Below are 16,805 nucleotides of genomic sequence, written 5' to 3'. Positions count from 1 at the left end.
TGTAGAGGCCTAAAAAAGGGCCTGGATATTCATTAAGTATTCACTGAAAGTAATCATTTATGTAAACAGTACTTATATTACTCGCAGAAGTAAATTTGTATTTCCATGTGTTAATTAATTCTTACACAAAAAGTATAAATCTAATTACTTACAACAACAATAAAAATAGATCCAATAGGATTACTAGCAATAAAGGATAGGGGATGGCTAAAATAGCCAGATTTTATTTTTAATATTAATACATGGATAATAGATTTGCTTTAATGGTAAACTCACTTAGTTTTTCAAAACACTGAAAATGTTCTAGATACATAGCCATGTAGAAAAAGCTTAATTTCTACCTAAAATTTTAGCTATAATATCAACATTTTACCAGTCCAGATCATTTCAATGCATATACATGGAAGATAAATGAGGACTACAAATGTGAAGTGTGAAGAGAGACTATAAATTTATAGCAATATGCTTTCCTCTTTATTTCTTCTCTAGTTGTATACTCATCTTCTAGTAAAATTTTAAATGATTAAATAATATTTCTTAAAATGGTGGCAATGGGATATAACAACTAAGGATAACAAAGAGAGAAACAGTGAATATGACATATTTGTATTTATAGAATATTTATATTTCCCTTTTCTGACAAGAAGAAACCTTGCTTTCATATGAAAGCATTTGGAGTCATTTTCAAGTTCTGTAAATCATTATCTATTGCAGAGTAATCTGGCATGGTCTTATTTTTTCAATAAAAGATACATATATGATAGGGGAATATATTTTCTAAGTATATCAATTCATATATGTGTATCCACATATTTCACTTTGAGGCTTATTTGGTAAAATGCTTTTGGAATTCCCTTTCTAAAGATAAAACAAAGCTCTGATAGCAATACATAGACATACCAAGTACATACACCAGTTTGAAATACACACATAAGGCTACGTGTCATAGCTCAATCTATTCGAGTCAAGTGATATTTTATAAATATCTAATAACTTTATACAGATTCCATGTAAACTCACCAAAACTTTTAGCGTTAGACAACATAGCCAACTTGACTACTTTTTCTGTCTACAAATTGATTCCTACTCCATCTTAAATTATTAAATAGTTACTTTTCCCCCCACTTTTGTCTCTAAAGTAAAAACTGGAAAAGCATTTCAATATTCAGCTTATTAACTGATACATAAAAGTAATACTGCAATCAGTGATTTTTAAAAAGAAGTACTCACCATTACCACCAAAGATATGAATATCCAATTGTTCACAAAGGTACATTACAAATGTATTCACCTGAGGCAGGAGACCAATGAAAAATACTACTGGAAAACAGAGTGTAAACACTATAGAAGGAAAGAAGAGTAGATTAAAAATATTATACCACATCCTATTGTTTATTCAAAAGTTATAAGATAAATGATGAAAAGGAATCCCAAAGTAATATAAAACTACTAAGCAATTTTCTTAAGATTTCATTTTTAATTATTTGTCTCTACATAACTGGTTGCATATAAAAGAAAATCTTTCAACTAAGAACAATATCGGTTAAAATTATTTCAATGATTTTTATATAATAGGAATCTGAGCAATATCAACCAAAAGGAAACCTTCCATTTTATCTGTGTCAAGTCTAGAATTGCTATATCTGTTTATCATTAGCTTTCTACATTCATAATAACTCTATAGTTTTGTTCCTCATGGAGATAAATGGCAAAATAAGCTTAATAAAATGATTATTACTTATATAATCAATCAATCAGTAAACTGTTTATATGTAAATAAATGACTCACCTATAACCAAATCCCTGGCTGATATGAGCACCAGTGGATTGGTGAAAGTTATTCCATATAATTTGAACTTGGTTGTAGTAAGGTTTTTGCTACCATAATCCAAAAGCCAAATAAGGCCACAACATAAGCAGAAATAAACTGGTCTACTGTAAGCAATGATACGATTATGACCCTGAAAATGATATTTTAAAAGAAGTCAGTTTAGTTAAATGTAAGTGTCACAAGTAGATATTGAACTTTCATATTACGGACTGAAAATGCTTTCATATGGCAGCCAGGAACGGAGATACAAATACAGTACAAATACAAACGTCAGAAAAGAATAGAATGAATCCTATGACACAGAATTCAAATTGGAGGTATCACTATGAACTCATAATTTTTAAAACGGATATAGACAGATACAAGAGTTGATGTACACATCTACATATATTCCCCAGCTTTAGCTACTGAAAGGACCAAAGGGCAATGGCACTCCACTAATAAGGATTACTAGTATCCAGATTTTAATTTCTACATATCATTCTTTGTTAAAAAGAACCAGTACCCCAGAGAGAAACAGGTGCTTTTTGGCCATGTGAGGGTAAACACAAAGATTAGTTTGGAGCTTTCTGTGCGAAAAAGTAAGGAAGTACCCAAAGTATGACAGGGATAGATATGTGAAAAAGACATAAAGTAACTTGACGAGGCTCTTCTCAATGATCAAATCAAGGACAATCTGAGGATCAAAATAAATGACAGTAACAGGTTACAGTCCTTTAAATAAAATAAGAATTCACAAATTTATACAGTAAAAATAAAGACAGAACAGAAAGCTCTTCCTAACATTAAATAGTATTGTAATAAATTTAGAAGGAATGATGGAATAAGAATATCACCAAAATCACCACTGAGCAATAGACAATAAGTGTCTCACGCAAAAAACATACATAGATACTAAAACAAACTGGTGAAATTCTGTGGAGTAATAGAACATAAATGCAATCTCAAAGACTCTCCCTATGAGTTATTTATTAACTATAAAGAGAAAAATAGTAATAGTACAGGGGAGTATTAGAGTAGGATAGGGAGTGGGGAAACTTGTGTTTTTACTCCAGGGGAATATTTGGCAAAGTAAGGAGACATGTTTGATTGTCACAACTGGAGGGAGGACATCTAATGGACAGAGGCCAGAAATGATGCTAAATGTCCAAAATGCACAAGTCAGCCTTGCTCTCTCAATATTCCCCCCCCACACAATAGCCTATGCACAACAAAGAACCATCTGACTCAAAATGTTAATAATGCAAAGGTTAAGAAACCCGGCAGAGGGTGAACTCACTACCCTCCCCCCACTACATGGGACATGACTCCCAGGTGTAAATCCCCCCTGGCTGTGGGATGTGACTCCTGGGGATGAGCCTAGCCCTGGCATTGTGGGATTGAGAAAGGCTTCTTGTCCAAAAGCGGAAGAGAAATGAAACAAAATAAAGTTTTAGTGGCCCAGAGATTTCAAAAGAAGTCAAGAGGTCATTCTGGACATTATTCTTATACAGTATGTACATATCCCTTTTCAGTTTTTGGTGTCTTGGAGTAGCTAGAGAGAAATACCTGATACTGTTAAACTGTAATCCAATAGCCTTGATTCTTGAAGATGACTATATTACTATACAGCTTTTAAAGTACGGTTGTGATTGTAAAAACCTTGTTTCTGACACTCCCTTTATCCAGTGTATGGATACATGAGTAAGAAAATAAAGGCAATAAAGGAATAAATAGTAGGGGGATATGGGGATATGGGATGCTTTGGATGCTTTTGTTCACTTTTATTTATAATTTTATTCTTTTTTTGGAGTAATAAAAATGTTTAAAAAAATCGACTGTGATGCACAGCTATATGATGACACTGTAAATCCTTGACTGTACACTTTGGATGATTATATGGTGTGTGAATATATATCAAGAAAATCGCATTTAAAAAATAAAAAAAAAGAAACCCTGCAAAAGAGAAACCTGGCAGATACCACCTTAACCAAATGATCAAAATCATAGTACAACAGTAAAGAAATAGGAATCACTAGTAATAGGTTAAACTGACATACTGTGCTTCCTAATATGATACATTGGGGAAAAAATGCCTATCAGTAGACCTACCACAAATCCATGACCAGTACCTAATCAAGAAGAAATGTCAGACAAACTCAGATTGAGGGATAGGCTACAAAATAATAGCCTGTACGCATCAAAAATAAAAATATTATGAAACGCTGAGGAACCGTATCAGATCAAAGTTTGTAACAGCATTATTCACAATTGCCCAAAGAAGGAAGCAACCCAAATGTTCATCAACAGATGAATGGATAAAACAAATGTGGTAGATACATGCAATGGCACATTATTCAGTCATAAAGTAGAATGAAGTTCTGATACATGCAACAACATGTATAAACCTTAAAGACATCAGGTTGAGTGTAATAAGCCAGACACAAAAGGACACTGTATAATCTTACTAATGTGAAGTAATTAGAATAAGCAAATTCACAAAGTCAGAAATTAGAATACTGGTCATCAGGGCCCAGGGCAGGGTATGGATTGGGGAGTTAATGCTAACTTGGTACGAAGTTTTGTTTGGGGTGACAGAAAAGTTTTGGTAGTGGATAGTGAGGATAGTAGTACACATTGTAAATGTAATTAACTGTACTGAATTATGTATTAGAATATGGTTAAAAAAGGAAATTTCAAGTTGTGTGTATGTCATTTGAATAAAATTTTTAAAAGCCATAGGTGTACAACACCAAAGGTAAATCCCAATGTAAGCATTATAATATTAATTATTATAGTATTTTTTCATCAATCATAACAAATTACTACTACCATAGTAGTGCAAAGTGTTAATAACAGAGAAAACTGAGTGTGAGGGGGGATATAGGAGAACTCTATTTTCTAAAAACCTATAACTTCTCTAATAAAAAAAAAATCTGGGTGGGCAACAGTAGCTCAGTGGCAGTGCTCTCGCCTGCCATGCTAGAGACCCAGTTTCAATTCCTGGTATCTGCCCATGCAAAAAAAAAAAAAAACGTTTTTAAGAAAACACTGTTAAACAAACATGACCAGCTAAAAGAAAACTGCTTACCTCCTTGTTTTGTTTTGCTCATCTATTCTCATTAACAGGTAAAAAGTAGCTAAAAAATTAACTACATTTTAAAAACAGAAAGCAAATATTGCCATGAACTGTACTTGAAGTCTATGTTTCTTAACCATTTTCAAGAGAATGCCCTTTGGTCATTCTATTAAATAAATAGCATATTTATATATATTATTATTGAGAATAAATAAATTATCAAGTTAGGTATAAAAGTGGATCATACTTCAAAATATATAGGGGTAGGCTACTGTGCTGGTTTGAAATGCTGTATGTATCCTAGAAAAGCCATGTTGTAATTCTAATCCATTTTGTAAAGGCAGCAGTTTCTTCTAATCCCTATTCAGTACTGTATGGGATTAGTTTATAATAAACTCATTAGTTCATCTCCCTGGAGATGTGACTCAGAGTGGCTGTTAAACAGGATTAGGTGGAGATGTGTCTTCCACATTCTAGGTGGGTCTTGATTACTTTACCAGAATCCTATACAAGAGGAAACATTTTGGAGAGAGTGGGAGATTCAAAGAAAGTAGAGAAGAACGACAGAGCCACAAGAAAGCCACAACAGAGAACGCTGGAGAACTACAAAGCAGAGTGCACCAGCCAGTGACTTTTGGAGAGGAAGAAGGAAAACACCTTCCAGGGAGCTGGAGAGGAAGCTAACAGATGACGCCATGTTAACCATGTGCCCTTCCAGCTGAGACAGAAACCCTGACCATGTTCATCATTGCCTTTCCACTTGAGAGAGAAACCCTGAACTTCATCAGCCTTCTTGAATCAGGGTATCTTTCCCTGGATGCCTTAGATTGGACATTTCTATAGACTTGCTTTAATTGGGACATTTTCATGGTCTTACAACTGTAAACTAACAACATATTAAATTCCCCTTTTCTAAAAGTCATTCCGTTTCTAGTATATTGCATTCTGGCAGCTAGCAAACTATAACAGCTGCTAATATTTTTATCTAACATCACGAAGAAAATAAGGGTTTTAATTCTTTAGTCCAAAGGTCCAAATACCAGATCAACATATTACTTCTTTACCCTTGCTCTTTTTTTTTTTTTTTTTTTTATGTTCTACTCGTTTCTTGACAAGGTAGATAAAAGGAGCATCAGACACAAGGTTTTCGCCATCACACAGTCACATTGTGACAGCTTTATTATTATTCAATCATCCTCAAGAAACATGGCTTCTGGAACACAGCTCTACATTTTCAAGCAGTTCCCTCCAGCCTCTCCATTACATCTTGAATAACAAGATGATATCTACTTAATGCATAAGAATAATCTCCAGGACAACCTCTCGACTGTTTGGAATCTCTCAGCCATTGACACTTTGTCTCATTTCACTCTTCCCCCTTTTGGTCAAGAAGGTTTACTCAATCCCTTGATGCTCAGTCTCAGCTCATTCTAGGGTTTTTCTCAATCCCTTGATGCTCAGTCTCAGCTCATTCCAGGATTTCTGTCCCACGCTGCCAGGAAGGTCCACACCCCTAGGAGTCATGTTCCATGTAGGTAGACAGGGGGAGGGTGGTGAGATTGCTTGTTGTGTTGGCTGGAGAGAGAGGCCACATCTGAGCAACTAAAGTGACTCTTAGGCCTAAATTTTAAGTAGACTTGACTTATCCTTAGTGGGGTTAAGTTTCATATAAACAAACCCCAAGACTGGGGGCTCAGCCTATAGGTGTTGTCCCCATTGCTTGTGAGAATATCAAGAATTCAACTTGGGGAAGTTTCATTTCTCCCTGTTCTCACCATTCCCTGAAGGGGGCTTTGCAAATACTTTTCCACTCACTGATTGACTCACTCTGGGATTCATCGGGGCATCACTCTGGACAAACCAACAAAATCTCATGTCCTACCTGAAATTCCAAGTACTTATGGTCTTCAATCAAACTATCTACATAAGTTATATTACAAAATGCACTAGTCAAAATATAAATTTTGTTAACAAACATTTTTTGCTTTAGTCTCACAAATAAGGTGACATTTTAAAATACTAACTACCATCTATTTTCAGCACCCTGCAATAATGACATTCCTTTGTTCTTCCTCATGCAAAAACATTTCTAAAATTTGTACATTTAGTCACTATTATTATACACTCTAGGCATTCCTCGATTATACCATCTCAATCTTTAACCTCTTTCTTTCTGATTTCATTTATGTCCCCAGCCCTCCTCCCTCTATCATTCTCACATGCAGCTTCATTCAGTGTTTTAACATAATTGTATTACAGTTGGGTAGTATTGTGCTGTCCATTTCTGAGTTTTTGTATCCAGTCCTGTTGCACAGTCTGTATCCCTTCAGCTCCAATTACCAAATATCTTAATGATTACCTAAAAAAATTACATTTTCCCTACTTCAGAATTCTATGTTTGAATATTTATTCAAAATTTATTAACTGAAAATTACCAAATAAACATGGTTTATAGGAATCATGTCTACCTAACTGATAACCACCTCTGAAATTGGCTGTCAAAAAATGAAATACTATGTTTTTTGTCTACAAGTACATTACTTTATTGCATGCTAATAAATCACCTATATATCTAGTAGTGTGCCAAAACTTAAGTAAGAAATATAAATCTTAATGTAATCTAACACATGAAAAAAAAAGGGAGAGGCTTTGATGAATGGTCAGGAACTACCAATTATAGACACATAGTGACTTACATGTCTAGGAGAAGAAGAATCTGGTTGAACACTCTAAAAATAAAACAGAAAGAGATTATACTACTGAAATCCTGGTAATTTTACAAACAACTTCCAAAGTGCCTAAAATGATTTCAATTAACTATATCACAATCAAGAAACGACCTATATAGATTTTGTTTTGAAGATGAAACAACACTCCAGATACAGGTGTCACTATGATGAAAAAAATACCAAATCTTTCCTGACTCTTATAACTAATGTGTATCTAGTTTTATATTTCTGAAGAAAAATATAGCAGATAGTTGCATCTCCATGGTTGGCTCATTATTACACACAAGCATATTTAAGGGAGATTCTTTCGTCATGCAGTATCAATCCATGTAGGAGATGGCTAGCTTCTAAAATAAATTCTAGCTCTGTCCATAAAATGCAAGCTTATAAAACAGTCCAAGGGTATTTGTATTAAATATATTACCCACAACATCAAAATCATCAAATTATAAGATTAAGCTTTATCCTTATAAGAGACTTTACCAACTTTTCATTAAAATGTTCAAAGTATACTACGCAGATACTTTTTAGATCGTGACTTTACTTACATGTTCCAGTTCATTTCCACAGGCATACTACACAGTTTTACTAAGGTAATCATCACCACCTCCAATTCTATATTTGCCAACCTCACGAGCTTGGCATGTGGCCCTTGGCTAGATATGAAACCAGGTAATCTTTGAACTTTTTTAACTCTAAGACTATCCTCCACAACTTCTGTTGCTATCTTTTATTCATTTGTGATATTACTAATCTTCTAGTCATAAGGGTCAAAAATCTCAGTCATCTTATACCTCTAATATCTAACCATATTAATCTGAAAACAGTGGACAAAATTAATTGAAACAAAAGAGACTGGAACAAGGGAATGAATAAAAAGAGTTTAAAATTGATGGAGGAATGCATTAAGGTGTTTGAAATGAAAGGCAAGAACAGAGGCCAGGAATTTTAATGTAGAATCATCAAATTTAATCAAAGGGACTTACATATTCGTTATTAGGGATCAAGGAGGAAAGAGAGGAGGCTCTAAGATTTGGAGTCAGTATACTTGTGTCAAAAGCAAGGAATTGAGAGAGGAAAATATGTCACCAGAAGATAAGGATCTACTGTTTTAAAAATATGTCCAATTGTCTGCTACATATCTAAGACTAAAGCTTGCAGGAGAAGGTGAAAACTTGGAGATATAAATCTGGATATCAAAAAGGAATAAAAAAAGATGACTTCACTGGCAGGGAATTACAAACAGAAAAGATGGCCAAATAAAATCCTAGAGAATTCTCATAAATTAAGAAGTGGTCAAAAGAACAAAGAGGCATCAAGGAAGGAAAATAGTTATCCAAAAGCAGGGGGAATCATCTGGTGGTATAAATTCACAGACGAACAGTGAGAATATAAAATGGAAAACAGTATTAACAGGTATTAAATGATACATGTGACTTATCTCAGAAGTCTAGCTATAAATGAAGAGAGGAAAAAGAAAGGACAGCTGATATTATGTGCAAACAGACCTAAGTGAATAGCTTGCATGATGGGAAAACTCTACATGTTGGATATCAGCAAATCACCAATACAAAGCTAGGATTTTACTGACTAAGAAAGAAAGGAAGAATGCAGTTCACATTTATAGCAATAAGGGAAGCTATGGAAACTTAATGTGCATAGAAGGTGAAGAATTTGGTTTTACATAAGTTGAAGTATTTGATTTTCTTATCTCCTGAAAGTTTAAAATTGACATTTGGTATTTATTAAAACAATATTAAAGGGGGCAGGCAATGGTGGTGCAGTGGTAGAGCTCTCGCCTGCCATGCCGGAGACCTGGGTTCGATTCCTGGTGCCTGCCCATACAAAAAAACAAAACAAAACAAACAAACAAAAAAAACAATCTTAAAGGGACACAAATCTTTTGCTTCTGATGCCCCAAAAGAAAATATATACTGAGTTTTGATATTATCATATGATCATATATATCATAAGTACAGGTTTTACTAAATTTTACCCACAGAACAGAAAGACTCAAAAGATGGGAGAGTTAATGTTGATACATTAAAAAGAAATACCTTTCAAGAATGCAAATTCTTACTTTTTTATTTTTTTCTGGCATGGGCAGGCACCGGGAATAGAACCTGGGTCTCCAGTATGGCAGGTGAGAACTCTGACTACTGAATCACCAAGGCCCGCCCCAAATTCTTATTTTTAACAATATCTAAATACTCTCTTTTAATACAAAGAAATAGTTTTTAGTAAGCTCTATTTATACATAATTTTTTTCAATTTACTGTTCCCTTTTGTTCCCTACTCACACTAATGAAAACATCCAAGGAAAATAAATCTAAAAATTAGTACCTTACTACTCAGTGAATGATATGAATGATTTGAAATCTTCCCTAAAATGAAACGGATGGTAGCAATAGTAGCACATTGTGAAAGTAATTAACACCAGTGAATTATATATCTGAATGTTGTATAAGGGGAAGTTGTAAGTGGATAATGTTACTAAAGTAAAAATTAAAAACAAACATAGGACTACAGAACACAAACAGTGAACCTTAATGTAAACTATGGACTAGAGTTAGTACAATTATAAAAATATTCTCTTATCAATTGTATCAAAGGTACCATACTAATGCAAAATGCTAATAATGGGGGCAGGTATATGGGAACTCTGTATTTTCTGCATGATTTTTTTGTAAACCTGTAACTTCTCTAGTTAAAAAAAAAAAGAGAGAGATGCTAGTACCTTAAGTAGTGAGTACTGACAGCTGGCAATCACCAGGCAGAACTGGAAGACCCAGATGTCTCTGAAAAAGCCTTGAATGAGAAGAATAGAGCCCAGAAAAGCTACAAGAATAGCCAAGATGACAGCTAACACATTTTCCAGGATCTCACGATTTCTGCAGAAAAAATTTGAGTAGAATAAGTATATCATGAATATAAAATATTAACCAGAGTGAAAGAAGGGAACACATCAAACTATTAATATGTTTGCCAAGATGTCTCTTAGGTCCTAGGTTTGAATAAGGTTTTGGGTCATAAGGAGAAAGAAACCAGTTTCATGTGGAAACAACACAAATTCTTATATACAAATACAGCATGCTATTGTGGACTATAAATTCCATTTATAATAAATAATATAATTTTCATTTTATTACAATACTTTCCTCTTAATTTTCTGTCTGTTGTGAAATAATCAACTTGAAAGGTAAATAAAATAGATATAGAGAAGTTATAAATTTAAAAATCAAAATCTCAAAATAGTTTTTAGAAAGTTAAATTTAAAATATTTTATATGACAAATTTTGGAACCAGATACCAAATGGTTTATTTTCCAACTCCCAGTCATCTGAAATAACCAAGAAAACGCAACAGAATTATTTATACAAGCTCTTACATAGCTTTGAGAATTAAAGCAGTGTTAAAGACTATAAATTCTGCTTCTATCAAAACTGCTAAAACAGTTTGCTATTTTATTAAACTGACGCTGTAAAAGCAACAATACAATGCCCAAGATGTTGCATATAGAAATGAGAATTATTTTCACGTCACACCAAAAAAAAAAAGAATCGCCCTCATTTCTTACGCAAACCTTGTTCACAAAATAACAAATACCAGCCTAAAGTTCAAATCTTTGGTGTATTTACATTTTCTAAAATAGGTAAAGAATTACATCTATAATCATAAATTCTTAAATTAATGTTTGTATTAGCCAATGCCATATTTATAATCATCAATTGGGCCTAAGAAATAAAACACAAAACATCTCTATTCTATTTTAATAGTTCTACCATATTAAAACAAACTCAAATGTATTTTGAAAACAATTACTCATATTTCTATCTGGTCTTACACAGTATTTATGGAATTCCAGATTTGCCAAATACAATGTTTCTTCAATCCTTGTTCTCCCTTGTTACACTGCATACTAATGTTTACTTTTCTCTTTGGTGAAAATATGCTCTCCTCTGGCTTTTTTGCTTTTAATGTTTTTGAATCCAATTTATCTGTTCTTTTATTAATCTTGTTTTGGTGTCATAGCTAAGAAAATTCTGCCTAACCTAAAGTCAAAAAAATTTTCTCCTTTTTTCTTTCTACATGTTTTATTGTTTTGGGTCTAACATTTAGGCCTATGATCCAAATTTTTGTAATATGTTGCCAAGTTTGGGTCAAAGTCCACATTTTTCAGCAAATGGAATCCAGGTGTTCCAGCGCTATTTGTTGAAAAGGCTATCCTTGCTCCACTTCACTGATTTAGGACATTATTTTGATACCACTGGGAACTAGAGCTTTCTTTGTGGGACAATTTCTAACTACAATTTCAATTTATTTAATAGGTATGGGGCTGTTAAGATTGTGTATTTCTCTAGAATTAGCTTTGATAATTTGTCTTTCAAGAAATTTGTCCATTTCTTTTGTCTACTGTTGACTTTATTTGCGTAGAGTTCTTTATAACATCTGCTTATCACTTTGATAACTATAGAATCTGTAGTAACGTCTCATCTCACATTCATTTGTTGTCTTTTCACTTCCCTCTTTTATTTCCACTCAGCCTAGTGAACAGTTTACCAATTTAATTGATAATCTCAAATAACCTGTTTTCGGTTTCCTTAAATGTCTATTGTTTTTCTATTTCTCATTGATTTCCACTTTGTTCTTTATTTCTATATTTTCTTTTTTTCTGCTTATTTGGATTTGATTTGCTCTTCTTTTTCTAGTTTCTTAAGGTAGAAGGTAAAATCATTAGAGACTTTTCTAATATAGGCATTCAATGCTATATATTTTTCCTAATATTGTATTAGCAGCATCACAAAAATTGATATATTGCATTTTCATTTTCATTTAGTTCAAAATAATAATTTCCCTCTTGATTTCTTCTTTAATCCTTGAGTTATTTAGAAGTACTGGATAGTTTTGAATATTTTGGAATTTTCCAAGAGTCTCTCAATAATTAATTTATAATTTAACTGCACTATGGTAAGAATGAGCATACTATATATTACTTAAATCTTTTAAAAATGTTGAAGCTCATTTCATAGCCCAGAGTATGATCTATCTTGGTAAATGTTCCATATACACTTAGAAGAATGTGCACTCTGTTGTCATAGGTAGAATGCTCTATAAATGTCAACCAACTAAGGCTGAATGACAGTACTGTTGAAGTCTACCAAATCCTTGCTGGTTTTCTACATACTTGTTCTACCAATTACTGAGAGGGGTGATGAATCAAATGTAACTGTGGATTTGTCTACTTCTCCTCTTTCAATCACCTTTTGTTTCATTTTGAAGCACTGTTCTCAGCTGCAGAAACATTTAGGATTGCCCTGTCCTATTAACTAATTGATCCCTTTATGAGATCACCTTGTTTACCTCTGTTAATATCTGCTCTGAAACTTACTATTTCTGCTATTAACAGAGCACTCCAGCCTCCTTCTCCATCTCTTGTTCCTTCATATTCCAATCATATTCATTGTGTTTACTGAGATAACATATACAACATAAAATTTCCCATTTAACCACTATCATGTACAATTCAGGGATATTAATTGTATTCACAATATGGTGCTACCATCACCACCATTCACTACCACAATTTTTTTATCGTCCCAAACAGAAACTCTGTACCCATCAAGCAGTAATTTCCATTCCCACTTACCCTGACCCTGGCAACCTGTAATCTACAACGTCTCTGGGTATTTGCTTATTTTAGATTTTTCATATAACTGAAATCATATAATATTTGTCCTTTTGTGTCTGGCTTGTTTCATTCAACATGTCTTCAAAGCTCATCCATGTTGTTGCAGTATCAAAATTTCATTCCTTTTTATGGCTTAATAATATTCCATGGCATGTATATATCACATTCCAGCTTTCTTTTGTTTGATATTAGTATAGTATTTATTTTTCCACTCTTTTGCTTTTAATCTGTTTATATTTACATTAAAAGTGCATTCCTTGTTGGCAGCATATAATTGGATGCTATTTTTTTTTACTAACTAAACATTTTCTGACTCTTTTCTATTTGTTTCATCTGTTGGTTTTATTTTTTCTTTTTTAAGTTTCTTTTTATCTCTCTGCTTTTTTACAGCTTGATAGAGTAATTATCATGAAGCCATTTTATCTATTTTTTTGGCTTGAAGTATTTCCTACACTAAATCTGATGTCTTTCTTCATTGTTCTTTTGTACAAAATACATCTTTTTTCTCTGGCAATTTTTATGATCTGATCATTGATTTTAAGTGACTATAATGTGTTTTAGTATAGTTTCCTTTGTGTTTCTTGTGCTTGGGGTTCACTGAGATTCCTGGATGTGTACATTTATATTTTTCATCAAATTTGGAAAGTTTTCTGTTTCCCTATCTCCACTTACAATTGTCCCACAGTTCGTTCTCATTTTCTTTTCATGGCTTTTTCACTGGGGGCTTGAAAGAGGAAGTTTTTTTTCTGTTTATTTTGGATAGTTTCTATTGCTATGCAAGTTCACTAATCTCACTCATCTGCCATTAATCCCATCCAATGTATTTTTCATCCCAAATATTATAGTTTTCATCTAGAAGTCTGATTTAGGTCTTTAAAAAATACCTTCCATGTTTTTATCTTTTTTAGCATATAGAATATAATTATAACTATTTTAATATTAATGCTAATTCTAACAACTATGTCAGTTATAGGTTGGTTTTGATTATTATCCTCTTATAGGCCACATTTTCCTGCCTCTTTGCATGTTGGCTAGTCTGATTAGATGCCATATTATTTTGAATTTTACTTTGTTGGGGGCTCGGTATTTCTGGATTTCTATAAATCTTGAACTTGGTTAAGCTACTTGGAAAGAGTTTGATCTTTTCAGATCTTTTATGAACTGGCAGGTAAGTTTGAAGCAGTGCTTCTTCTAGTGCTAATTATTTCCAACTTCTGAGGCAATACCTTCCTAAGTACTCTACACAATACACCATAAAATATGAATTATGAGTTATTTCATCTGGCTGTTAGGAATAGGTGGAAGGGGAAATCATTGGTTTGAGACCTTTCTTATTTTCTAATAATATAGGCATTCAATGTTATAAATTTTTCCCAATACTGCATTAATAGCATACCAATAATTATGATGTACTGTATTTTCATTTCCATTCAATTCAAAATACTTTCTAATTTACCTCTTGATTTTTCCCTTTTAATTCCTGGCCCTGTATGACTGCCAGGCACTATTTCTTGATTCCTTTTAGATGGTCCTTGCCCTGGTTTCAGGCAGTCTCCTCACATGCATTTGCTTATCAGAACTCTGCTGAATACTTGAGGGGACATCTTACAGATCTCTAGGTTTCTCTCTCTACACAACTCTCTCCTCTCTGACTTCTGTCCTATGAACTCTAGCTGCCTTAGTCTCTCAGCTCCATCTCTTCAAATAAGGAATTCCACTGGGCTCTAACTCAGTTCCCTCTTCCTGTATTGCAGCTTGGAAACTCTCTTAAGACAGTAAACTGGCAATTTCAGGGCTCACGTTATTTGTTTCCCATCTGTGATATCACTGTCATTTATTATCTTATGTACAGTGTCTTGAAAACTGTTGTTTCATGTATTTTGCCTATTCTGAGTTATTTCAGACAGGAGAGTAAATTCAGTCCTTGTAATTCCAGGTTGACCAGAATGGCAGCTAGTTACCAAGTTTATAACTGACTAATGTCCTTTACCATTGCAACAGTAGTGCTAAGAAACAGGGAAACAGAAGATCCCTCTTATACCTTTTTTCACTTAGGGTCATATTACCTATAGCCTTAAGATCATCAACACCCATATTCTCTGGCTTTTAAGTACAGTTGCATGATGCTTATTGATATAAAGGATTTCTCTGTATATGCAAATTAAAAGTGCTACAAAATTAGTTTTTAAGGGATTCAAGAAAGTCAATGTCTGGAAACCCTTATTACCTCAAGAGGACAAAGACAAAAACATTTTTCAACATAGCAAGTAGCTAAAAACTTCAATGGCTCATAAGGGATATCAACTTAAAAATAAAATCCACACATATCTTTAATATTACATTATATCCTCACCTATCAAACAGGGCCAAAAGAGTGAGTCTGTCAAAGTTGATGCCAATCCACAGTTGGGGCAGTATCCAAAAGCGATAATAGTGTTTAACCTTTTGGGCAGCGTCTTCTGTTGGACCATAAGCAGCTGCCAAGTCAGGGCTTAGATCAATGTCTTGTTGCTCCAACAAATCTGTATCAATGGTCAATAGTCTATTCAATCGAATCTGTGGAAGAGAAAGCTAAAAGAAAGTCAGCATTGAAAGGCTTAAATTATCTTTAGTCAAGACATGATTCGAGAGCTACTCAATCAACTTTTAGAATATGCAAGCTCATTAATCCTCTCCTCTGGTCTACAACTTGTATATATTTTACGATCACTACAAACTACAGAAGTTGACAACAGAAAGAGAACTAAAAAAGCAAATTACGCAACAAAGACTTCTGGAAAGTTTTATTAGGAAAAGAGTTTGAAATCTTAAGAATTTATGGACTGTGTCACCAGTAAGTTCATTTAAAATAACTTTTTTTCTGATTATGAACTTCATTATCACTGTTAAATTTGAGCTTCTCTACACTGGATTCAATGCTTTGAACTCTCATTTCTATGTTTGTTTTGTTTTATTTTGACAGGCTGCTCAATCTGAAGCTATACAGGAAATTGCTACAATTCATTTCTTTCCATTTTAACTCATCCATTCACCAGTTCCCCCATCCTCTGAAACCTTCAAAATTTTCAGTATCTGGCACAACACTAGGCAGCATTTTGCTATCTCAAGGTTTCCACATGATTTAATAGTGGAAAGCAATAAAATAATAATCTTCCCATTTTGCTTTCCTATGGAATTTCCAGGAATACAATGCACCAAAAAGTAGGAACACCTATCATGGTATAATCAAGAAAATCTTCTTCCTATATATGCCACAGTCATTTTTATCTCTAAGCACTGACAAATACTTCCCCAAACACTATTCTTATCTTCTATGCCAACTTCTTAACCTTGGTACTACATATCTGGGGACAGGGAATTCCTTGTTGTGGGGTGATAGCCTATGCACTGAAGGATGTTTAACTCTATCTCTGGCCTCTACCTAGTAGATATTGGTAGTAACCACCCTCCTCCCACCTTTATCCTGCCAACCTCTAGAGTTGACAACAAAAATATCTC

General features: G+C 33.6%; 1 protein-coding gene across 9 annotated transcripts in view; it reads right to left on the bottom strand.

Annotated features, from left to right (window-relative positions):
- PCNX1 (pecanex 1) overlaps positions 1–16,805 on the bottom strand; it is a 224,864-nt gene that overhangs the window by 70,815 nt on the left and 137,244 nt on the right. For 7 of the 9 annotated variants that reach the window (XM_077122888.1, XM_077122886.1, XM_077122884.1 and 4 more), the window contains 5 exons: positions 15,661–15,878; positions 10,356–10,509; positions 7,586–7,618; positions 1,790–1,961; positions 1,231–1,341 (listed from right to left, as the gene is read on the bottom strand). In XM_077122888.1, the coding sequence (XP_076979003.1) occupies positions 1,231–1,341; positions 1,790–1,961; positions 7,586–7,618; positions 10,356–10,509; positions 15,661–15,878 (688 nt within the window). The remainder of the gene's footprint in view (positions 1–1,230; positions 1,342–1,789; positions 1,962–7,585; positions 7,619–10,355; positions 10,510–15,660; positions 15,879–16,805) is intronic. The other 2 variants (XM_077122887.1, XM_077122893.1) reach the window with 1 other exon arrangement.

This window comes from Tamandua tetradactyla, chromosome 12, assembly GCF_023851605.1.
Source record: "Tamandua tetradactyla isolate mTamTet1 chromosome 12, mTamTet1.pri, whole genome shotgun sequence".
NCBI lineage: Eukaryota > Metazoa > Chordata > Mammalia > Pilosa > Myrmecophagidae > Tamandua > Tamandua tetradactyla.
Note: the sequence above shows the minus strand (reverse complement) of the source record. Positions and strands in the feature narration are given on the sequence as shown.